This window comes from Neoarius graeffei, chromosome 14 (genome assembly GCF_027579695.1).
Source record: "Neoarius graeffei isolate fNeoGra1 chromosome 14, fNeoGra1.pri, whole genome shotgun sequence".
Classification (NCBI taxonomy): Eukaryota; Metazoa; Chordata; class Actinopteri; order Siluriformes; family Ariidae; genus Neoarius; species Neoarius graeffei.
Window position 1 is genome coordinate 40,063,069 of NC_083582.1, and position 24,931 is coordinate 40,087,999.

Below are 24,931 nucleotides of genomic sequence, written 5' to 3' on the forward strand. Positions count from 1 at the left end.
ACACACACACCCCCCTAAACCTCTTCAAAGTATAGGATTACACACTGCTCTTCCCCACATAAGATTCTCATCACGCTTCCCCTGTGAAAGACCTGTCTGTCAGCCAGCTGCCCTAATCCTCCTAATCTGCGGCTGATTGTGAAGCAAAGCTTTTCGTCTAGCCATTCATCTTGTGGTCTGTTATTTCAGTCCTATATCTTTTCCCTTTCCAGCTCTCTCCTAGTCTGTATTCCTAAAATCTGATGGCCTATATTCTGTATAGAACAATGCTGAAATGCAGGTGGCTGGATGGTAATGGGGTCATTGTCACTGTATTATCCGTTCTGCTAACATAAGCTTAGTTAAAATATAAATACTAGTCTTCCTTGTCTGGATCAGGGTGTGAAGCTCACTGGATTTGTGCAATTTCTTTAATGTATCCTCGTTTTTCGAGGATACATTAAAGAAATTGCACAAATCCAGTGAGCTTCACAGGGCTGACACACAGAGACAAGCAGCAGCTAATTGTGATAGGACTGGAATTCATATTCAGAGTGATGATCCTTGGAGAAAAAGATTCAGCACATGCCACAACACACTACAGAGGATCACTTTAAAGGAATACTACAGTGGTTTTTTTTAACTAATTTTTTTAATCTAGCAAAAGTGGGATTACACAAGTGGCCTTTGCCAAGTGTTTTGTATTGTTTACTGATGGAATTCAACTTTCACAGAATGTGACTATCCATCCATCCATTATCTGTAGCTGCTTATCCTGTGCAGGGTAGTGGGCAACCTGGAGCCTATCCCAGCTCACTATGGGCGAGAGGCGGGCTACACCCTGGACAAGTCGCCAGATCATCACAGGGCTGACACACAGAGGTGGGGTTTACATTAGACCGTATCAGCGGATCATCAGATTAACGTTTTTAAAACGATTAGTGTGCACACAGCAACACCAATACACGATTCGCGTGCACACAGCAACACCAATACACGGATACACTCGGCTCTGCAGGCATCCTGCGCTCCAAATCACTCCGCCCTGAACAGCGAGTGCCCTCTGGAGGGTGCGCACTCCGGCCCTGCGCAGCTCACAGAGCACGCGAGTGAAGTGCACAAGCAGTGATTCGGGACTGAGCCGCTGTGTGTGTGATCCCAGTGCATATTACTTACCACTTGCAAGTGGAAAGATGGCAAGCCTAAAGACAATCATAACTACACAATGGGCAGTATTTGCATCAGTATTTGCAGTATTTTCATACTTTTATACTCTTTAATGAAAGGTGATACAAGGCGGAAGTCCGCGCCGTTTTTCAGCAGTCGCGTCACATGACCAACGCCAGCGAATCAGGAAGGTGGATGTCACAGTGACGTTGTCCAATGACGACGCCAGCTAGAGCTCAGCACAGCGTATCCGCGTATTCTCAATGTTTACACAGCACCGGACCAGACACGATCTGGATTGAATACGTGGACCCTGGCGGATTCCCGTTTCCCGGCGGTTTAATGTAAACGGACAGTGCATCCGCGAAGAAAACGAGACAGATACGGTCTAATGTAAACTTGGCCAGAGACAAACAACCATTCACACTCACATTCACACCTATGGTCAATTTAGAGCCACCAATTAACTTAATAGCTCTGCGATGACCTGGCGACTTGTCCAGGGTGTACCCTGCCTCTCGCCCATAGTCAGCTGGGACAGGCTGCAGCTTGCCTGCAACCCTTTACAGGATAAGCGGCTACAGATAATGGATGGATGGAATTTGCCTAACCTGCATGTCTTTGGACTGTGGGGGAAACCGGAGCACCCGGAGGAAACTCAAGCAGACACAGGGAGAACATGCAAACTCCACACAGAAAAGCCCCCGTTGGCCACTAGGCTCAAACCCATAACCTTCTTGCTGTGAGGCAACAGTGCCAACCACTGCACCACCGTGCCACCCCAGTATGTGACTATACTTCAACATTAATTGACATTAATTCAAAAGTACAATTTTTACACTCTGATCATACATTCACTGGTCACTTTATTAGGAACACCCAACCACACCTGCTGTTTGATGCAGTTCTCTAATCAAGCCAATCTCTTGACAGCAGCACGATGCAAAAAATCATGCAGATACAAATCAAGAGCTTCAGTTACTGTTTACTTCAAACATCAGAATGGGAAAAATTGTGATCTCTGTAACTCACTGGGGCATGGATGTTGGTGCCAGATGGACTGGTTCTGATTATTTCAGAAACTGTTGATCTTCTGGGGTTACAGTCTCTAGAGTTTACACAGAATGGTGCGAAAAAAAAAAACATTGCGTGAGCGACAATTTTGTGGGTGGAAATGCCTTGTTGATAAGAGGAAAATGGCCAGAATGGTTCGAGCTGCCAGGAGGGATACAGTAACTCATAGCAACTCTTTACAACTGTGGTGAGCAGAAAAGCATCTCAGCATGCAACAGCAGAAGACCACATTGGGTCCCACTCCTGCAGCCAAGAACAGGAATCTTAGGATCAAGAACAAGTTCCTGTTAAAGTGGCCAGTGAGTGTAAATATCTTAGGGTTACACAGACACTCTGCTCACTGTATTTGTAACACGTCCACAAATTCATCCCTCTGAAAAAAGGGATCTGTTCTATCTTTGAATGGATATATTATACAGATTTAAAGCTTCATTTTTTTTTTTACAAATGCCTTTGACTGAAGAATACATGGTTCGCATACACATGTAGATTCCCTTTAACAGATTTCCATTATGAGATTGTTTCACATAAAGAGATTCTCTACGCTTCAGTCAGAAATCCTTCCCTGTGGTAATCACTTATATGCAACAGATGTGTTTGAAAAATGCTGGAACATTCCTCTACAATGGTTTCAGCCCATTTAGGCTTCAAGAATTCCTCCAACCCTTCATAACTGCCTTTATAGAGTTGTCAATGCTGCTGGTCATTAAGGCTAATGACCAGGTACAATAACAGGTCTGGGATTCACTGGCTCATTGTATCAGCTCGCGCATCACCTTTCGTCCTCTTGTCTTTTCTGTGCTGCAGCGTGTGAGTCATCAAGCCATCTGAGCAGGATGAAACAGAGCAATATTTTCTTATACCCCATAAATGTTCATCAAATATCTCATGCTGCTTAAAAAGATATTGGAAAGAAAAAAGTTCTCTCTTGTGCCCTATATCTTGTGTTGCATCATGTACTGGGGTCCTTGAATGGCTAATCAGCAGTGGGGTGTTGTGGTGAGTTGCTCTTACCACCATGAAGTTGATTAGTTTCCAATTGCAGCACATCCTGAAGTGTTTTATTCCTTTATAACAGTAATTTTCTATTTGATTTTTTAATTAATTAGAAAATGAAATTTCATGCTTTTTTACCCATTTATACTTACATTTAATGTTTTGGAACCTCCATCCAACAAGTTAGATCTTCTTATCACATACATTATAATAGCAATAAACTATCTTTTCCACTCAAAGTTCAATGATTACTCATCCTGAGTAACTGTTTTATCCTGGTCAGGGTGGGTTCAGAGCCCATCATGGGAACACTGGGCACAACCTGATGGGACGCTAGTCCATCACTCTCTTGATGTTAAAGGGGACATATTATGAAAAACTCAAATTTGGTACATTTGGGTATCTGGAGCCGACCACCCCACAGACTCTGAAATTAGGCACCCAGACAGTTTCTTTTGTGCTGCCTATTTTAGAAAACGTGCTTCAACAAACCATTCAGATTTGACTCCCCTTGCAATGTTACAAGAAGAGGTCATTAGAATTATGCCACTCCCTCATCTGAGTATCTCCACTCATGGCCTGAGAACTGCCTTTGTGAATGAATATTCATGAGGAAAGTGCTACCTGATTGGCCAGCAGAAGAGAGGTGATTGGTGGTTCCTTATCATTTAAAGGAACAGCCACAAAAATCAGCCATTTTGAACAGGGCTGTTTAGACAGGGTGAGAAGGGAGCTGTGGCGTTTTATCCTTGTAGTATTTTGACCAAAGCATGTCACAGACATTTCATTAAGGCATCAGGGAACTGGGTCAACTTTTGGAAAAGGGGTATAATATGTCACCTTGAATAAGACAAAAAATATAGATTTAAACGTGACTATGAAAGCACAAAGTCTTCTGTCCTGAAGATGTTCTTGTATCTGAAAACAGAACCAGCCTGAGCCTGGCTGTTACAAAGTGCTGACAAGCACTAACCAATCAAAATCAAGAAAGGCTTTAAAAGACATACATGCATGTTCTCTGTGTTTCAGAGAGAAGTATGCTCAGTACCTCAGTGCTCAAGTACTGGACAGCCAGGGTCGCACCCTAAGAGATGCCAAGTCCTCTTTCTACTACTACCTCATGCAGTTGGCATGGGTGCCTGCCTACAAGCCCATGCAGGACGGGAAAGAGGTTGTGGAGTGCTTGATTCCAAACAAGGTGTATCTCTTTTCTGACAAAGTGCACCTTCTCTTGGGATCCCACGTCTATTACGTGAAACTGGATCCCAGCGAATTCTCCAGAGCTGTAGGTAAGCAGGTGTCTACACGTCCTTCTGCTTTCTGAGTAAGAAAATGGACCTGATATGAGAGTATTTGTTGGAGAATTATTTTTCCATTTCGAAGATTAATGAGGACTGTTTTAACCGTGGACAGGGATGAGACACACTGTTCTGGTGGATGAGATGGTCAGCTACCTGAAATGCTGGTGTATGAAGAAGTCTGATGGCGGCGAGGCTGAAGGAGCCGATTTCATCACCACCGTGCAGCACATCCACTCCGTATACCATTACTTGCAAGAACATTGCTCACTCCCACAGCTTAGAGAGTTCTTCCAGCACTCACCAGCTGTCTTCATAGAGTATGACAGGTCAGAGAGCAAGAAGTTCACTTTCTTTCTTTCTTTCTTTGGAGAAAAATTTAAACAATATTAGAAGTAATACAATGGATAAAAGAAGTGTAAGCTAGTATCCAAAAGCTAATGTTTTAATAATTCTGTTGTATATGTCTTCAGGAAGGACGAGTGGTCTTCAGGACACTTCTACCATCTCAAGGACGTGTGCTGGCGAGATCCAACAGGCATGTTTGTCAGATACAAGGAGCTGATCCGCAAGCCAGACAGCAGGGTCCAGGAACCTAAAGTATTGGCTCCATTTTATAGCAAATTGCAGCACATGGAAGAACTGTTTATGGTGAGCCTCCAGTTTTAGATTTTTGCTGTTGTTGTGCAAAAGAATTGAAACTGTTGCATTTTGTTTATTCACATTTCGAGTGAAAGCTTTTTGTGTCTTGTTTCTCATGCAGAAGTCTTTGAATGTGGAGCCCAGTCCATCCATGAAGCAGTATGTGGACCTTTTGGAGGCTGTATGTGAATCATCGCCACTTCCCACAGGAGATGTGCTTCAGGATATCTCCATCATTTTTGCCAGACTGGGTGGGTGTTTTTATATAGTAGCAGTCACCCTAAAACAATATCAGAGTGAATATGGCACTACAGAATGCAATACAGCTGATATTTTATGTCTGGTTCTTTTTAACAAAAGCCGAAAAATGTAAAAAAACTTCGTACACACAGCATGATGAAGACATCGAACTGGACCAGTTCTACTGCAGAAATCTGAAAGGTGAGAGAAGGTGCTAATGATATTGATTCAGTTTCATTTTTGACGTTTAATGTTGTGTCCACTTAAGCTTAAAACAGTTTGCGATGACTGCTTGCTTGGTGTTATTTCTGCCAGAAATGGTGTCTCGTATGAAGGTGTTTCCTACCAAGACACAGGGCTGGGTCACACTAGCCCGGAAACCTATGATAGCAGACAACCCAACCCTGGAGAAGATCTTCAAATCTCATGCAGAAGTTTGCCTACTCAACCTGCCCTCAGCTCAGAAGAAAGCAGCCAACGGACTTAAACCAAACCCAAAAGGTAGTCCACTGACACAGCAAATACTGCTTTAAAGGTGGAGTATGTAATTTTATATATAGAAGCAAGAGTATAATAATTAAGTTATTCCATGAAATTGAGTCATACACGAGCTGATAGCTGAAGAGGCGCATAGCGCCGAGTAGGCTATCAGCCATGTACGTTGAGATTGAGTGGAATAACTGTTTTATTCTATCCACATTGACCGGATTTTGGGAAACAGAGCATTTTTATTTTTTGCAGATTTGATAAATAAAAACTTTATGCAAAACGTCCGACAAAATCATTTCTGCTTAGAATGTAAACAAACCGGCAAAATGACCGTAACAATTTGTGAAAAATGCTATAATAATTCTTGAAAAATAAAAAAGATACGTTCTTACCATCAAATACTTTTATTCCATATTTTGTTGCTTTGTTTGTATTTTGGGTAGTTTTCTTCTTCTTTAGGATTTTTGGTGATTGGCAAACCAAGTTAAAGGTACATTACCGCCACCAACTGGTCTGGAGTGTATAAGAGGTGATATTAATGGAAAAAAAAACCTATATTCTTTTTGCCATTTTTGTTTCTTTTAAATATTTGATAATTTTGGGGGGTTTGTTTTCAAGTAGAGTTTTTATTTTGTCCTTGGTTGGTTCAGCAACACGGGCCACCATTTTGTTTTTCTCTACTAAACATATATGAGCTGATATCCTAGTCATAGCGTAGCCAATCAGAGTGCACGATTGCTCATATCCAGTTAATGTGGATAGAATTAATACTGGGTATTTCTCAAAGGCAAGCTGCATGAGGAGAAGCTGGCCTTCAGTGAGGGAGACCGTGAGCTGTTCCTGGAGATCTGTGGCGTGAAGAAACTCTCCCAGTGTGTCACCACCGAACCCCAGACGGAGAACTACAGGCCATGTCCGGCTATGCAGAACCTGGTGCGTGACCTCATCCTGTACATCCAGAGGTTCATCTACCACCATGATGAGCTCAGAGAAATGTACAAAGACATGAAAGAGAGCGGAATTGCCCAGGAGATCAAGTCACTGAAGTTTGGTCAAGTAAGCATGTGCCCTTCTTGTCCATAAGTGCTGAGATTTGATATTTGCCATTCCTGGCTTGGCTGCAGTGTCTGCTGAGTCATTGCTGGCGATTGCATCATGTCCTTTTAGTGGAGGACTGAAGAGAGCCTAAAGAGAGGATTGGGGTTTTTTTTCACAGGTGGGAAAGCTGTACATTTATTACCGTCTGGAACAGCCAGATGAGAGCCTCATTGTAGAGAGTGAAGACATCGTATGTCTTCTGAAAGACAGGAAAGAGTTCTACATTCAGAAAGACCATCTGTCATCCAAAATGGCCATCTACAGGTATTTCTCTAGTGCTCGGATTATACAAGGCCATGTATAGCACTGTCTTTAACAAGACCAGAACTCTGGTTTGTGGTTCAGGTGTAATTGTGCTGGTCTGATTGCAGAGAGCTGGTGAAACTGTTCACCACAGAGAAGAGCTTTATGGAGGAACTGAAACAATTTCTCGAGGAACTTATGTGCACCGATGTAAGCACCTTCACCACACTCCATGTCAGACCCTTTAGTGAAATACTTGTAGATTTTCATACAGAAATAATTCCAGGATGCTATTCCGTTTAAAAGTTCAATTAAACATGGAAATATTTCTGAGATCCATATAGTGCAGTATATTTATTAAAACTGTATTTTCTTTGGTAAAATGTGTGACGGCATGTAAAAACCCCTCACATTCAGTATGTTTCCATCCACACTAATATTCCACTATTATTCTGAATATGATGATATTCAGAATTTGATACCAGACATGTAAACAACATATAGATATTTGGATATTCCAAATTTGGCCTTATTCCAAATTTAGCATTTTCCGATTAAGATGCGCGAGATGCTGATATTATTCAGGATTTAGGAGCATTCTTTGGACATGTAAATTTTAAATTGCCCCTAGGGGACAAGTAAAGTGTTTTGAATTTGAATGTATACAGCGGAATCAGAATATTCGTCTCAGTTGGGGTTTTTACGGCAGTTTGTGACCCACGGGCCTCTCGCCTGTTTACTGTCCGCTCTGTGTGCTGTACACAAACCAGCTAGACAATTGGAGTATACACGGCTGCATGCAAGTAGGAATATTAGTGGAATATTCATTTCCATTAGCCATATAAACAGCTTAGGAGGAATGTTGTCTTTTTCCAAATAAGGGCAAAAACTGGAATATTTTCTGGCTGTAAACATGATGATTGTGAAATTGTAACATTTTCTATGATATAAAGATTTGGCTCTCAAGCTTCTTTTGAACTGAAATATATTTCTCTTTCTCGCCTGATGGAAAGTCCTAGCATTTTAAAGTCTGGTTACCCCCAGAAGAAAAAAAATGAAACATTTGAAAATTGCATTTAAAAAGCGTCACAGACATTTTAACAGCCACTATCTGATTACAGACTGAATTGATTAGGCTTATCACCGTTTAGCTATGACACACAGCTGTTCAATAACTTGATCGAAGCGTGACATTCACTGTGTGAGGAAATCTCACTTACCTAGCAAGGCTTCAGGCATCTTTAGGCACACTGACTGCTGTGTTTATTAAACTGGCTTCTCGCCTAACATGATCTTTGCAGCAAGATAGCTGGAGAGGTTTAAAAAGTAAATGAATGTACAGTGATGCTTGAAAGTTTGTGAACCCTTTAGAATTTTCTATATTTCTGCATAAATATGACCTAAAACAACATTAGATTTTCCCACAAGTCCTATAAGTGGATAAAGAGAACCCAGTTAAACAAATGAGGCAAAAATATTATCCTTGGTCATTTATTTATTGAGGAAAATGATCCAATATTAGATATCCATGAGTGGCAAAAGTATGTGAACCTTTGCTTTCAGTATCTGGTGTGACCCCCTTGTGCAGCAATAACTGCAACTAAATGTTTGCGGTAACTGTCGATCAGTCCTGCACACCGGCTTGGAGGAATTTTAGCCCATTCCTCCATACAGAACAGCTTCAACTCTGGGATGTTGGTGGGTTTCCTCACATGAACTGCTCGCTTCGGGTCCTTCCACAACATTTCGAGTGGATTAAGGTCAGGACTTTGACTTGGCCATTCCAAAACATTAACTTTATTCTTCTTTAACCATTCTTTGGTAGAACGACTTGTGTGTTTAGGGTGGTTGTCTTGCTGCATGACCCACCTTCTCTTGAGATTCAGTTCATGGACAGATGTCCTGACATTTTCCTTTAGAATTCGCTGGTATAATTCAGAATTCATTGTTCCATCAATGATGGCAAGCCGTCCTGGCCCGGATGCAGCAAAACAGGCCCAAACCATGATACTACCACCACCATGTTTCACAGATGGGATAAGGTTCTTATGCTGGAATGTAGTGTTTTCCTTTCTCCAAACATAATGCTTCTCATTTAAACCAAAAAGTTCCATTTTGTTGTCATCTGTCCACAAAACATTTTTCCAATAGCCTTCTGGCTTGTCCACATGATCTTTAGCAAACTGCAGACGAGCAGCAGTGTTCTTTTTGGAGAGCAGTGGCTTTCTCCTTGCAACCCTGCCATGCACACCATTGTTGTTCAGTGTTCTCCTGATGGTGGACTCATGAACATTAACATTAGCCAATGTGAGAGAGGCCTTCAGTTGCTTAGATGTTACCCTGGGGTCCTTTGTGACTTCGCCGACTATTACAAGCCTTGCTCTTGGAGTAATCTTTGTTGGTCGACCACTCCTGGGGAGGGTAACAATGGTCTTGAATTTCCTCCATTTGTACACAATCTGTCTGACTGTGGATTGGTGGAGTCGAAACTCTTTAGAGATGGTTTTGTAACCTTTTCCAGCCTGATGAGCATCAACAACGCTTTTTCTGAGGTCCTCAGAAATCTCTTTTGTTCGTGCCATGATACACTTCCACAAACGTGTTGTGAAGATCAGACTTTGATAGATCCCTGTTCTTTAAATAAAACAGGGTGCCCACTCACACCTGATTGTCATCCCATTGATTGAAAACACCTGACTCTAATTTTACCTTCAAATTAACTGCTAATCCTAGAGGTTCCCATACTTTTGCCACTCACAGATATGTAATATTGGATCATTTTCCTCAATAAATAAATGACCAAGTATAATATTTTTGTCTCATTTGTTTAACTGGGTTCTCTTTATATACTTTTAGGACTTGTGTGAAAATCTGATGTTTTAGGTCATATTTATGCAGACGTATAGAAAATTCTAAAGGGTTCACAAACTTCCAAGCACCAATGTGTGTTCATTTTGTTTTGAAGTGAATTGATTTGTCAAAGTATGTTATTTCTTTCTTTGCCCAAACTGTATTTTTTGTCTTTTTATGCCAGAGTTTAGCCACAGTGACATCCCACGGGTTTTCCCAGACCTCCACATAAAACACTGTACAGATTAACCTCTTAAGTTCTTGGGTGCTGGGAGGTGTGGCTTGCCGAGACATATGTACCCCAAATTAATCAAAAATAGTTCCACAATTATCAGGTCAATATACATAATCTTGGTCTCTACGGATATGTAAGACCTCAGAAAATATTTCCAGTGTCACTAATAGTGTGACTGTTACTATACCCGAGTAAATTGGGATAAACCAAAGAAGAAAAGTAAATTTTTTTTAATCCTCAGCTGAAGTTTATTCTAGAATAGACAGTGAAAGGAGGGAACCTTATGACCAAAAGATTTTTTTGCCCTAAACACTCTTCCAGTGAATGACACCATGATAGCAGTGAACCCATGCACAAAGATGCCACTTTTCTCATTCAGCAACTCCATGATTACAACTGGACAATAAATAAATAAATAAATAAATAAAAATGCCACAAAGTGCATCGATACTTCAAATGTTTCATAGAGCATAGAACTTGCCAAAGCAGCTTTTTTTTGTTTTGTTTTTACTTTTTACCAGAAGTCAATTATTGTAGTGTTCTATTGGACATGGAACCTGGTCTGTCGGGTTTAAGAGATTAAAATCCTTCAAATATTGACTTTTGTTTTCTTTGCCAGTATGAGTTTCCTGTTAGAATCTAGATGTTCAACAATCCTGGCTCTTTTCCAGCTTCTTCCTCTTTGTATTAGACCGTATTAGACCATATACTTCAGGCACCATCACGGTTATACACAGACAGACGAATATAATCCGACGAACTACCGTATAACCAAAATCTGGTTTCTGGTTAATTCATGTAGGTAGCAAATTCAGAAGGTCATTTTTGCTCCATAATGGCAAGTCTCTGATCTCCCAGTCGTGAAGGAAAGTTTTTCCTAAGCTGGGTGTCTGGCTCCTCAATACACAGGTGATTCATAGCAGCTGTGGCTGCAGAGATGCTCTGCAGTAGTGGGTCATATCCCTGGGGGATGCGTCACAGTCACCTGGCAACTGGAACTGATGCACTGATTGAACACATCTAAAGGCATTCTAATTATCACATCAGGAGGCCAGGAAAGGAAATGTCTGCAGGAGATAACTTAATGTGACTAAGCGTGAATCATAGCATGACAGGCTTATTGCATCCTCCTTATTCACAGCAGAGATCTGGCACATTCATTTTCTCATTCAAATTTGGAATAAAACTTTTTGATGTCAAAAACAATTGTAATGCCATTTTGTTTTAATTGTCTCATCTAGGATACAGATTATTTGAAAAAAATACTGGACAATAAAGGCATTAAGGAGCTTCCTCAGGATGAAGAGCGATGGGAGGTTCCAGCACCGCTGGAGACACCCGAACCCAGGAGTAAGCTCCAGGCCTGGCTGTAAATAATGGCTTGTAACAAGTCCCTGATGAGGGTGGAGTATAGAAGCACGGCAGGCAGGAGATGATATTTACACACATGTTTATTTTGGCTTTTCAGCTTCACACTCGCTTGATTTTCGGACACTGACACACGTGTGCGCGCGCACGCACACACACACACACACACACACACACACACACAGTCGTGTTCTGGTCCGGGGAGCTCCTTTCTCTTTGCTCACTCCCTCCTTTTCTGTCCTCCACCGTCACTGCAACAAACACACACACACACATACACACACACACAAAACATTAATCGACAACAGGTGTATTGACTTTGCCACTCACCTTCCTCAGCCCTGCCCTCCATTCACAAACAGATGCTTGGCCATGCCCCCGCTGCCACATACCCCCACTGCCCAACTCAGGTCAGGGAGCCGTCCGGCCTGCAGCGGACTCCCCCCACCCACCGACGGGACAGGAAGTCCACCATCACCATCTGTGTCCCCGGTCTGTGGACCACCTCGAATTTAAATGGCGGAGGGCGAGATACCAATGGATGATCCACGCATTGGCATTCTTCATGTGGTGGAGCCACTGGAGGGGCGCGTGGTCCGAACCAAGGGTGAAAGTGCACCCCAGCAGGTAGTATCGGAGGGTGAGGACTGCCCACTTGATGACCAGGCACTCCTTTTCGATGATGCTGTACTTATTTTCATGCATTGAGAGCTTGCAGCTGATGTACAGCATGGGATGTTCCTCGCCCTCCACCTTCTGGAACAAAACAGCCCCTAGCCCTCTGTCCACTTCATCCATCTGCAAAATAAAGGGGAGAGAGAAGTCAGAGGAGTGTAGAAGTGGCCCCACACACAGTGCAGCTTTTACCTTAGTGAAAGCCTGTTGGCACTGCTCTATCCACTGGACCGGATCTGGTGCTCCCTTTTTAGTGGGATCAGTCAGTGAGATGGTGACGTCCAAATAATTAGGTATGAACCTATGATAGTAGCCAGCCAGCCCCAGGAACTGTCTCACCTCTTTTTTGGTCTTGGGCCTCGGGCAGGCCGCAATCGCTGTAATCTTGTCAATTTGGGGACACACCTGCCCTTTACCCAAGTGGAAACCCAGATACCGTACTCCCATCCACCCAATCACACACTTTTTCAGATTAGCTGTGAGACCCGCACGCCTCAGCGACTCTAGAATGGCCCTAAGGTGTTCGAGGTGCCGCGGCCAATTGTTGCTATAAATAATGATGTCATCGAGGTAAGCCGCCACATAGGCAGCACGGGGGCGGAGGTCCTTGTCGATAAGCCGCTGGAACATAATGGGAGCTCCAAATAACCCGAAAGGAAGCGTGACAAATTGGTGTAATCCAAACAGTGTGGAAAAGGTCGTTTTCTCTCAGGATAGAGGAGTCAAGGGGATCTCCCAATATCCCTTTGATAATTCCAGTGTCAAATAAAAGTGAGCAGCACCTAACCGATCAAGAAACTCATCAATGTGAGGCATTGGGTATGCGTCAAATTTAGACACCGCATTGAGTTTTCTGTAGTCCACACAGAATCAGACTGACCTGTTGGTTTTGTGAACCAGGACCACCGGGCTGCTCTAGTCACTGTGCAACTCCTCGATTATGCCCATTTTAAGCATGGCCTCAAGTTCATCCTGAGCCACCTTTTTTTTATGTGTGTTTGGGCAAGCGGTAAGGGCGGCTATGTACCACCACTCCTGGGGGCATTTCAGTGTGGTGTTCTGTAAGGTGGGTGTGGCCGGGAAGGGCCAAGAACACGTCGGAAAATTCCTTTTGCAACTTGGCAACCTCCGTGAGTTGGGCCGGTGAGAGGTGGTCTCCACAAGGGACCGGAGCAGTTTGAGTCGTTACTTTTGTTTTTACCTCCAGCCCCAGCTCCGCCTTCTCCAGAACTACCGACACCAATGCCACAGGGACCCCCTTGTTCCAGGTTGATGTTCACCTCAGTGTTGCAGTCGTCCACCCTCAGCCACTGCTTGCAGGCGTCCCAGAGCTGTTGGCCAAATGCAAACAGCCAGTCAACCTCCTCCAATGTCAGCGTCTGGAAGCGCTGGCAATGTTCCAGGGAGTGGCCAACGTGCTGCAGGATGGCTCGCTTCAGGTCGGTGTATATAAGCCGGCTGTCAGCAGGGAGCTGCTGCGTGCCTCGCTGCGCCTCGCCAGTCAGTGGAAGTAGGCGTGTCATGCGCTGCTTGATCGGCTACCCCCACACTTTGGCCACTTGCTCAAAGAGTGCTATAAAGGCTTCCAGATTGTCATGTGGGCCTGTCTTCGTGAGGGTGACATGGGGAGGGTCCACTGTGATGGCAGTTGAGGACCCCACTGATGCAAGCAGATGTCAGAACGCCTCACAATCTTCCTGCTGGGCCAGCATCAAGGCTTCAAAGCATTGTTCTTGCTCCTTCCGGTGAGCGATTAGCACTTGATGCTGGTTCTGCTGGGCGGTAGCGAGGGCATGGATGAGATCCTTGAATGGCAAGGACTCCATATGGTGGTTCCTTTCTGTACTCCTGGGTTTCAACACCACTGTGACAAGTCCCTGATGTGGGTGGAGTACAGAAGCACGGCAGGCGGGAGATGAAATTTACACACGTTTACTTTGGCTTTTCAGCTTCACACTCGCTAGATTTTAGGACACAGACATGCGCGCGCACGCGCACACACACACACACACACACACACACACACAGAGTCATGTTCTGGTCCAGTGAGCTTCCTTCTCTTTGCTCTTCCCCTCCTTTTCTACCTTCCACCATCACTGCAACACACACGCACACACACAACATTAATCGACAACAGGTGTATTGACTTTGCCACTCACCTTCCCCGGCCCCACCCTCCATTCACAAACTGACACTTGGTCATGCCCCCGCTGCCACATGGCTGTAGTGTAGTGAAGAAGGGTCACATCACACACCCTGATGTTTAATTTGGTTTTGAAGTCTCACATGTGGAACATTTGTAGCTCTGATATGCACCGCCACTTTAATCTCAGCACCGTTCCCTTTCCAGTACTCTGTTATTTTCCTTCATCTTCTATGCGTGTGTTGCGCGCACATGGACACACAGACAGTGTAGCGTGCTCGTATGCTAATAGGGATTTGTTCGGTGCAGTGCTCACTGACATGAAAAAGCGGCTGTTACTAGGGCTGTAGGAGTGCAGAGGAAGGATGGAATCATCTCTCGCTCATCTTTTCCTCTTACAGGAATCAATAACCATCACACGCGCGCGCACACAAATTCCATTGCTCTAACCAAGTGAATAATAATAATAAAAGATTTGTGATAATAAGCTCATTTTCACTTTAACACACTGCTAGTACTGCTGCTTAGCATTTTTTTCCTTTTGTTCTTAGAGCTCTTTACCAACAGCTCATCAGGAACTGTGAGTGCACAGGAAGTGGAAATGAACACAAATGATGATGATGATGATGATGATAAACTGCACTGCTGGCCTCCCAAAGCATCACTCAGCAAAACAGGAGGCAGAAGCACAGGTGTGTGCACAGATTCTGTCACTATCTACTCGATCATGTGACAAGCTGAGGGAAACAAGCTGTTGCTGTCCTTTAAATGTAGAAATCCCATAGGGAAGAGTTCTCATTCCATAAAACCTCCAACATGTACGGTTTTATCTTTCGATTACTAATTCTTAATCTTTCGATTACAAAAAAAAAAAAAAAAAAACTAAATGTACGGTTTTATTTGTTGTACTACCTTATAGTATTCGTAGGCCATTTGTACAAGCTGGAGGATAAGTTTGTAACACTTCAGTGCATTTTTTAAAAAGCGCCCTCGATAAGGGTATCTGCTAAATGCTGTAAATGTCATATTTTAAAATAATACTGAAGATACTATTCATTCAAACTGTATTAATCAAGGCAAATGTTATCACCATCCCGAAAAGATCCATGATATGCCACATCTCAGTAGCCAGGACTAAATAAAGTGCAAATAGTGCAATGACTTATGTTCCTCACCTGTCTGCTTGTGTGTACGCAGGAAAAGGAAGCCAGGCAGTGGAGGCAGTAATGAAGATGTGGCCTCCTCCAGCACCTCCAGCTTCTTCAGCTCCTGCTCACTGGGGCTCTGGAGCTGAAAGAAGCTCACTCAATACAAGTGCTCAGGAAAATACAGCAGAACTCCAGCTACACCGAGAGCCAGGTGCTCCAAGTATTCAGGGATTTCAGGGACCCAGGTCAAGCGATCACATTCCACACACAGAAGGTTAGTGTTTGTGTTAACAGCTGACAAGATCAAGAGCAGAATGAAGTGATTTCCAGTGATGTTGGAGTAACTTATATTTCTCATTTAGATATTGAGTTGTGTAGCAAACCTGTGTTATACTACGTTTAAGTGACGATATGACAGCCAGACGTTCATTTTTTATATACATGCGGCACGGAGCTGCGAGTTACTTGAGAGTTTTTTCAATTCTGTTCCAAGAAGCTATGATGTAGTGAAGCAACAAATCCATACAGGTGGTTCAAATGATACTTCAGACCAAACCTATGGTGTGTGTGATCTGACATGTGCTAGTTACCCACTCAGAATTTTGGTTACTAGCTGCAGTCAGTTCCCATTTACTGTTTAACTTGTAGAAGTGGATGAAAAATCTTATAATTGTGATTTCATTTTATCTGGTCATGACTTCCAAGAAAAATAAAGCTTGGAAGGAAGTAATTATTGGTGCTTCTGGTGAGTGTCCTAGCGAGTACCAAGACTAGAATCAAACAACCAATTTACACACTGATTGTGGTTATTACCTCTGCAGACTTTGTTGGAGGAGGTTATGTTTTTATCTCCATTTGTTTGTTTGTTTGACTGTTCCTAATGTAACTCAAAAAGTAGTGGAGGAAAGGTGAACCATGGGCCAAGGAACAATTGATAAGATTTTGATGCAAATCTGAATATGTGGCTTGGCGGAGGTATGCGTGCTACCGAGTGCCCTTCTAGTTTAATTTGTGTTTGGCTAGCTAGCTTTTGAAGCTATATACACTGTAGCTACTACTGTATCATATTGAAACTAAACAAGTGTTGTGCACGGCAAGTGTAAATGAAGGTTTATTCTCAATCTTGAAAAAGGCTTTCTAGTCAATATGTTTTTTTTTTATTACACAGAACAAACTCCCAAAGCTACTGTACAGGTGATCCAGGGTGTTGATGCTACTAACGAAGCCCATGCTGGGTCCAGTGTGGCTCCTGGTGAACAAGCTGAAACCAGCGTGGACAAGCCAGAGAGCAACAGTACTCCATCTCCAGAGCAGTATGTTGTTTTGCTTCTGTCTTATTTAATGTAAGCTCTTTTCTCTACATGACACCTTTGTCATTTCTGTAATTCTGTTGTTGTTCTATATTTAGAGTTCATAAGCCAGTCCAACCTCCAGAAGTCATGGCAAGCCAGTTCCAGGGAAGCGTTATTCACCGTCCACCCGTGCCTCTGGAGAATGCAGTATGGATCAAACCGACAGTTGCAGAAGCAGTGCTGGAGGACCTTGTCCTAGACTTCAGTTTGCCCAACTCCCTGCAGATATCAAACGATTGCGATGACAACGATGATATCGGGAGATGGGGAGAGCAGCTGGTCTACTCCTTCCTCAACCGCTGGCGAGAAAGCGGAGAAGGACCACGAGAGATCACCTGGCCCAATGAAAAGGGTGAGAGCGGCCAGCCGTACGATTTCAAACTGATCTTCCCAAGTGGATATAACAACACACGAGAGGTGTTCGTGGAAGTCAAGACAACAGTCAAGCAGGAGAAGCACTTTATTCACCTGTCAGCCAACGAGCTCGACTTTGCACTGAAGGAGAAGGAAAAGTATCACATATACAGAGTGTACGGTGCCGGAAACTCACAACTTACCCGTCTTTGTCGCATCAAGAACCTTGCCCAGCATCTGCATTCCAAAACACTAGAATTGTTTTTATTTGTGTAGAGTGAAAATATTGAAACCTTTCTATCAGTTGTCCATATAATTTTATTTTGCACTAGTGACTTTATGCACTGTCTACCTTTGGCTTTAGTCCACATTTTACATGGTTTTTAAAATACAGGTTTAATTATTATAAGATCTTTTAGTTCTTTTATACCTCTCTGTCTTGTGTTCAGTGTTATATATATTCTGTCTTATGCAACTTAAAATACTAAATTAATATATGTTTCATTTTAGAAGTTTTGAAACTGAAATGTTAATGTCTGTCAACTTGATCTTTATTTTAAGAAATTAAGCCAGAAATTACACCTTAATTAATCATTATGCATTAATCATTATAAAGCCAGACTGTACTGACTGTTGTGATTGTTTTAATTAAATTTTAGACATTATTAGGACATTGGTTTTTAGTGGTTTCTTTTGTGCCCTGTAATGGACTGGCATGCCATTAAGGGTGTGTCCCTGCCTTGCGACCAGTGCTCCCAGAACAGGCTCCAGATCCACTGTGACCTTGACCAGGATAAAGTAGTTAGAATGAATGAATTAATGAATGGCATGAAATAAGGAAAATATACTAAATATGTTCCTTTTTGAACATCCCTTACCAGATTTAGTCCCGCCTTTACTGTTATAATAATCTCCACTCTTCTGAGAAGGCTTTCCACTACATTTTGCCCATATAACCACAAGAGCATTCGTGAGATCAGACACTGATGTTGGATGAGGAGGTCTGGGGTGCAGTTCATCCCAAAGGTGTTCAGTGGGGTTGAGGTCAGGGCTGTTTGAAGGCCACTCAAGTTCTTCCACTCCAACCTTGTCAAACCTTTGTGCACAGGGGCATTGTCATGCTGGAACAAGTTTGAGCCTTGTTAGTTCCAGTAAAAGGAATTTGCATAATGCAGTATGTGTCCAACTTTGTGGCAACGGTTTGAAGAAGGAACGCATATGAGTGTAATGGTAAGGTGTCCACATACTTTTGGCCATATAGTGTATGAAAACCTTACTTCTCAGCTGAATTGAGGTACTCAGAAGTAGGAAAGGCCCCAAAACGTTTCACATTTTCACCAACATACTTTTTTGTTATGAATTAGGTAGAAGCAAAGTTTGATTGTAATCATCTTTACAACCAAAATATATGTTGAACATTACACTACATGGCATTTAGCAGACACTCTTATCCAGAGTGACTGATATATAACACAAGGAACACGAGGTGCTGAACTTCTACACAAGAAAGTTAGAAGAAGAACCCGTTATTTGTCACATGTACACTTGAGCACGAACTGTGGCATCAGCTAAAGGAAGTCATAATGACAGCTGCCAAAGAGCCACTGCCGAAGGACAGTAACACGTGCAAGAATTAGATTGCTGATGACACTCTCAATTTGATTGGAAAGAAACGTGAAGCGAAAACAAAATTGTTTGACGAAGATAAGAAACTCAGAAGTAAAGTTCAAAAAAATGCCCCGAAGGGACAAACAATGAGCTGGACACACTCTCCAGTGAGCTGGAAGAAAGCATCAACCATGGCAACAGTAGGCTTGCATTTCAGACAGTAAAGAAGCTCACGAAACCTTTTCAGCCTCACACTGTTGCCATCAAAGACAACAATGGCAAGAAGCTTGTGGAACCTGAGGAGGTGTGTCAGCAATGGAAAGAATACTGCAAACAGCTTTATGATGGAGAGAAAAAGTATATACAGATTGACACACAGGAAAGAGAACTGTCACCACTCAAGAAAGAAATTAGGCATGCCATGTTAAAACGAAAGGCACCAGGTCCAGACGACATAGCAGTAGAATTGCTTAGGTTTGGTGGAGAGATGACACTTAACAAGTTGGATGAAATCTGTGTAGAGGTGTGGAGGTCTGGAATTTGGCCACAAGAATGGACACGATCAGTCTTCATACCACTACCAAAGAAAGGCGATTTGCTCCAGTGTAACAACTACAGGACAATTGCACTAGTCTCACATGCCAGCAAGAGCCTTCTACGAGTAATCTTGGAACGAATGCAACCCAAACTTGAAGGAGAAATTGCTCAAGAACAGGCTTGATTTAGACCAAAAAGAGGCACTCACGACCATATCACAAACCTCCGAATCATTTTGGAAAAAGCAAGAGAATGAAACCAGACACTGTACTTGTGTTTTATTGATTTTACAAAGGCATTTGACATGGTACAGCATGATCAACTATGGATAGACATGCTCAAGATGGGTTTTCCACCACATTTAGTCCAACTATTGCGAAACCTCTACAGACAACAGTCTGCTGCTGTCCAAACAGCCAATCACATGTCCGCATGGTTCCAAGTTAAGAAGGGAGTCAGACAAGGATGCAACCTCTCTCCATGTCTGATTAACATCCTGGCAGAACAATTAATGCACAAAGCACTGCAAGGATTTTCTGGAGGCTTTAAGATTGGTGAGAAAACCATCAACAATCTCCGGTATGCCGATGATATTGGCCATGTCATCAGAAGAGTTGCAAGATGTGTTGTTTCAGGCTTGTGAGTGCAGCAAACGAATACAACATGACAATAAGTGCAGCAAAAACAAAAGTAATGACAAATACTGATGAAGTGCTTGAGATCTCAGTGGAAGGCAGAAGGCTGGAACAAGTGGACAACTTTGTATATTTGGGAAGTACAGTTAAGAGCAATGCAGAGTGCACAGGAGAGGTCAAATCGAGATTAGCCATGGGCATGGTGGTGATGTTAAAGTGGACAAGAATATGGAAAAACAAAGCTGTCAGCACAAACACCAAGCTGTGTTTGATGAAAGCCTTGGTCTGGCCGGTGGCAACATATAGCTGTGAGGCCTGGACACTGAAGAAGGGAGACGAATCCAGGCTTTTGAAAACAAATGCATAAGGAAGTTACTGCAGATATCGTGGACAAGGAAGATGACCACAGAAGAGGTTTACCGCCTGGTCAGAACAGAAAGCAAGCTGCTATGTCACATCAAATCCTACAAATTGAGGTACTTTGGTCACATGATGAGGAAATCACCATCGAAAGGAGCACAATGACAGGTCTTGTTGAAGGCAACAGACAACATGGAATACCACGCATATGCTGGTACAACAACATCTGGGCATGGACTGGCTTATCAGGAGTAAATTTATTAGCAACTACAAGAGATAGAAGGTGTTGGACAGCATTAACTCATCCACGTAGCCTACCATCGCAAAGCGATGACAGCGTATTGACACGACATGGCACTCGAGCACAGACTGAAGCACACAGTAAAATTCCTCCTTTGCATTTAACCCCTTTAAAGCAGTGAACACATACACACACACCCTGGGAGCAGTTGGGGGTTAGGTGCCTTGCTCAAGGGCACTTCAGCCCAAGGCCACCCCATGTTAACCTAACTGCATGTCTTTGAACTGTGGGTGAAACCAGAGCACCCGGAGGAAACCCACACAGACACAGGGAGGACATGCAAAATCCACATAGAAAGGCTCCCATCAGCCACTGGGCTCAAACCCAGAACCTTCTTGCTGTGAGGCAACAGTGCTAACCACTACACCACCGTGCTGCCGTTGTTTTAGTCATTGACAACAATACTTAGTGTAATATTCTGTTGAAGTATTAATACTCAGCAAACAGCCAAAGAATTAAACCAACCATCCAAAGTACAACTAAATACAGAACTCAAACGGCTAACCCCAGGGAAGACAGTACACAGTCTGGGTTGGTCTAGACTGAAACAAAGACATGGTTCAAGAAGGTTATTACATGTAGCTTTTGTCCATTTTCATGGAACGCACATATGGTTAAGGCACTGAGTTACTGATCAGAAGGTTGTGGGTTGAAGTCCCAGTGCTGCCAAAGTTGCGTCCTCGAGCAAGCCTCTTCACTCTACCATGGCTGACCCTGACTTCCTAAAGGGCTGGGATATGTGAAGAAAAGGATTTTATGGGTGGCACGGGGGTGCACGATCGCCTCACAGCAAGAAGGTTCTGGGTTTGAGCCCAGCAGCCAGCAGGGACCTTTCTGTGTGGAGTTTTCATCTTCTCCCCGTGTCTGCGTGGGTTTCCCCCACAGTCCAAAGTCATGCGGTTAGGTTAATATGGGACGGCCTTGGGCTGAGGTGCCGTTGAGCGAGGCACCTAACTCCTAACTACTCCCCGGGCGCTGTCAGCATGGCTGCCCACTGCTCTGGGTATGTGTGTGCGCTCATGTGTGTGTTCACTGCTTCAGATGGGTTAAATGCAGAGAGGAATTTCCCAAGTGTGTGATGAAGAAAGTTGTGCTTTCTTTGCTGAAATGTGACAAATAAGGGTCTCTTCTTAAACCCAAGAGAATAATGTGATCATTCCTGAGTAACAGTTTCCCTGTAGAACTGAACAAAGATGAAAAGAGACCAGAGCATTTTTTAAGGATTTTCCACTAGGAGACCAAATGGTCTGGGCAATACAATCACAGGCCCCAGAGTCCATGCGGCTGCACTGCTGCGGCATATTCTGTGATGCAAAATGATTCACCAATCACCATACAGACAAAAACACTACAGTGACTACACAGCTATCAAGAGCAACTACCAAGCACAAATGTTATGTCAAAGACACTCAAATACCCTGTCCACACTAGGGATTTTGTACCGATACGAAACTACTTTCGTACCGCCACACCTGTCCACACTAGCAACTATACCGGTATTGTAGCGGTATAACTGTATCGGTATGAAACCCACAAATGTATGGGTTTCGTACCAGTACAGTATCGGTACTGTAGCGCTTCGCTGTAGTGTGGACAGATGAAACGGTTCTGTATCGATACAAATATAATGTACATGTGCAAAGTCACACACCTCAATTGATGTCTTCGCTGAATAAAATAGTGAAGAACGGAGATTCGTTTTCTTTGTTTCTTTCTCAACTGCCTCGCACGTTTTATATGATTCGACTGAATAAATGACCACCAGAAATACAGACTGTACATTGACAACAAAAAGCACACACACGTTGTTTCATCCACCATATTCTCGGAAGGAAGTTACTCGGTAACCACGGAAACATTTCGCGCACGCGCATTTCAACTACCGTGAAAGAAAACCGCAAACATTTCTCGCTAGTGTGGACAGATGCACTAAACCAGGGCTTTTCAAAGTGTGGGGTGCGCCTCCCCTGGGGGGCGCCAGAGTTCTTCGGGGGGGCGCAACGTGAGGAAACATAAACCAGAATAAGTTACTATTGCAGACATTTAGCGAACTTCAGCTAGCCTTTGCCAGAGACAAAATGGATCGATTTTTAGTACCTAAAGCTACAGTGAGTGAGGAGACAGAGTCTGGGCCAAGCAAAAAACCAGACCCTCCAGGATTTTGCGATGTTGTGATTTGCAACTTCAACGCAAATTCAACCAATCCCCGCGAATTCAGGGCGGTGTTGCAATTATATCCAATCACCACAACCTTCCCGCAAATTTGACCAATCGTTGGCGTCGTCTTGAGGTGACGTTGACAGACTACCTTCCGCCTTACTTCCGTGTATACGTTCAAGAGAAGCAGCATGCGCACAGTGTTCCCAGATTGGGTGGTTTTAAGTGCATTTTGGCGGGTTTTGAACATATTTTGGACTGGAAAACGTCAGCAGTATCTGGCAACACTGCATGTGCGAGTCAGTGTTTATGTAGGCTTAAATTCTGTTACTGAAAGTGTGTTATGTTTACAGTGAAGGACTGTGCGCACTTTACATTATTTTTTACTTAATACATGAAATTAATGGCTGCCAACATTTTTGCCAAAATGGTATTTTATTTTCCATTGTTTAGGCAGCTTCAGCATCATACTGTGAGATTCTGTTCAAATTGTTGTTTTTTTTTCTTCTATGAAGCCTGAGCCATTTATTTTATTAGTTTATAATTATTGTTTAATTTAGTCTTCAGGAGAGACTACCTGCACACGGTACTAGTATTAATAGTTTTTTTTCTTACATGAAAGCTGAGGCATTTATATTATATTTTAAGGTAACTTCATGTTGTGCTGTGAGGTTCTCTGCACTTTAACTTTTGAACCAACAGGTGCATTTGGATAAGTAAAGTCTATTTTTCTGCATTTTTGTAGTCCTGGTAATCTTTTATATTGGTAAAGTTGTTTATAGGACCATTTCTCAGTGCCTGTTTTTTTAATCAATAGTTTTTCAGTAATAACTTAATATTTTAACATATCACTCAATTTTAATCACAAAAAGAGAAAATCGCAACAATTTCTCGCAACTTTCACTTCCTCCCGCAATGTAATCGCAACAAAAACCTAAAAAACACCGCAACTTTCATCGCAATTTTTTGGAAACCCCCCCGCAACATCAGACATTTTAGCCCGCAACAATCACAAAAAAGGCCTGCGGAATCCTGGGGGGACTGAAAAAAGAAGGAAGTATGACCACGATTATTTAAAGTTTGGATTTTCATGGACTGGATCTGAAGATGCTCCACTGCTACAGTGTGTTGTCTACCAAGAGGTGCTAGCTAACGATGCTATGAGATGTTTAAAATGTGTAAAACAAGATGTTTTAAAAAGAAAAGCACAGATGTTTAAAATGTGTAAAAAAAAAAAAGATGTTTTAAAAAGCACAGATGTTTAAAATGTGTAAAAGAAAAAAATAAAAATGTGTACAACAACCATTTTTTTTAAAATACGAATGGAACATTAAGTATAGCAACAACAAAAATTGTGTGTGTGTGGGGGGGGGGGGGGGCGCTGTTGTTTATTTGCTCTCTGAGAGGGGAATGACTCTCCCACACTTTGAAAACCCCTGTGCTAAACTGTACCGGTATACTTTGTATCGATACAGTTATACCACTATTGTACCGGTATATATGTGAACACAGCAAAAGTTACACAGTAATGACATCGGATTCTGACATCAGCCATCTCAGTAAACAAATTTTAGTTTTGTTTTTCTTAACCAACATGATCTTGTGTGTATATCTTATAACATAGACAATGTATACTTACATGGTACTTGGTTAATTAATTAATTGCAACTGATTGAACCAAGGGCGGCACGGTGGTGTAGTGGTTAGTGCTGTCGCCTCACAGCAAGAAGGTCCGGGTTCGAGCCCCGTGGCCAGCGAGGGCCTTTCTGTGCGGAGTTTGCATGTTCTCCCTGTGTCCGCGTGGGTTTCCTCCGGGTGCTCCGGTTTCCCCCACAGTCCAAAGACATGCAGGTTAGGTTAACTGGTGACTCTAAATTGACCGTAGGTGTGAATGTGAGTGTGAATCGTTGTCTGTGTCTATGTGTCAGCCCTGTGATGACCTGGCGACTTGTCCAGGGTGTACCCCGCCTTTCGCCCGTAGT

General features: G+C 42.9%; 1 protein-coding gene across 5 annotated transcripts in view; it reads left to right on the plus strand.

Annotated features, from left to right (window-relative positions):
• Positions 1-17,841, plus strand: part of wu:fj29h11 (uncharacterized) — an 80,759-nt gene extending 62,918 nt beyond the window's left edge. For 3 of the 5 annotated variants that reach the window (XM_060939634.1, XM_060939635.1, XM_060939636.1), the window contains exons 33-46: positions 4,246-4,505; positions 4,630-4,843; positions 4,988-5,165; positions 5,278-5,407; positions 5,517-5,597; positions 5,712-5,897; positions 6,673-6,941; positions 7,102-7,247; positions 7,355-7,436; positions 11,553-11,661; positions 15,049-15,189; positions 15,695-15,919; positions 16,814-16,958; positions 17,054-17,841. In XM_060939634.1, coding sequence (XP_060795617.1) covers positions 4,246-4,505; positions 4,630-4,843; positions 4,988-5,165; positions 5,278-5,407; positions 5,517-5,597; positions 5,712-5,897; positions 6,673-6,941; positions 7,102-7,247; positions 7,355-7,436; positions 11,553-11,661; positions 15,049-15,189; positions 15,695-15,919; positions 16,814-16,958; positions 17,054-17,627 — 2,740 coding nt within the window. In that variant the 3' untranslated portion in view covers positions 17,628-17,841. The remainder of the gene's footprint in view (positions 1-4,245; positions 4,506-4,629; positions 4,844-4,987; positions 5,166-5,277; positions 5,408-5,516; positions 5,598-5,711; positions 5,898-6,672; positions 6,942-7,101; positions 7,248-7,354; positions 7,437-11,552; positions 11,662-15,048; positions 15,190-15,694; positions 15,920-16,813; positions 16,959-17,053) is intronic. The other 2 variants (XM_060939638.1, XM_060939637.1) reach the window with 1 other exon arrangement.
• The last annotated feature ends 7,090 nt before the right edge of the window (positions 17,842-24,931 follow it).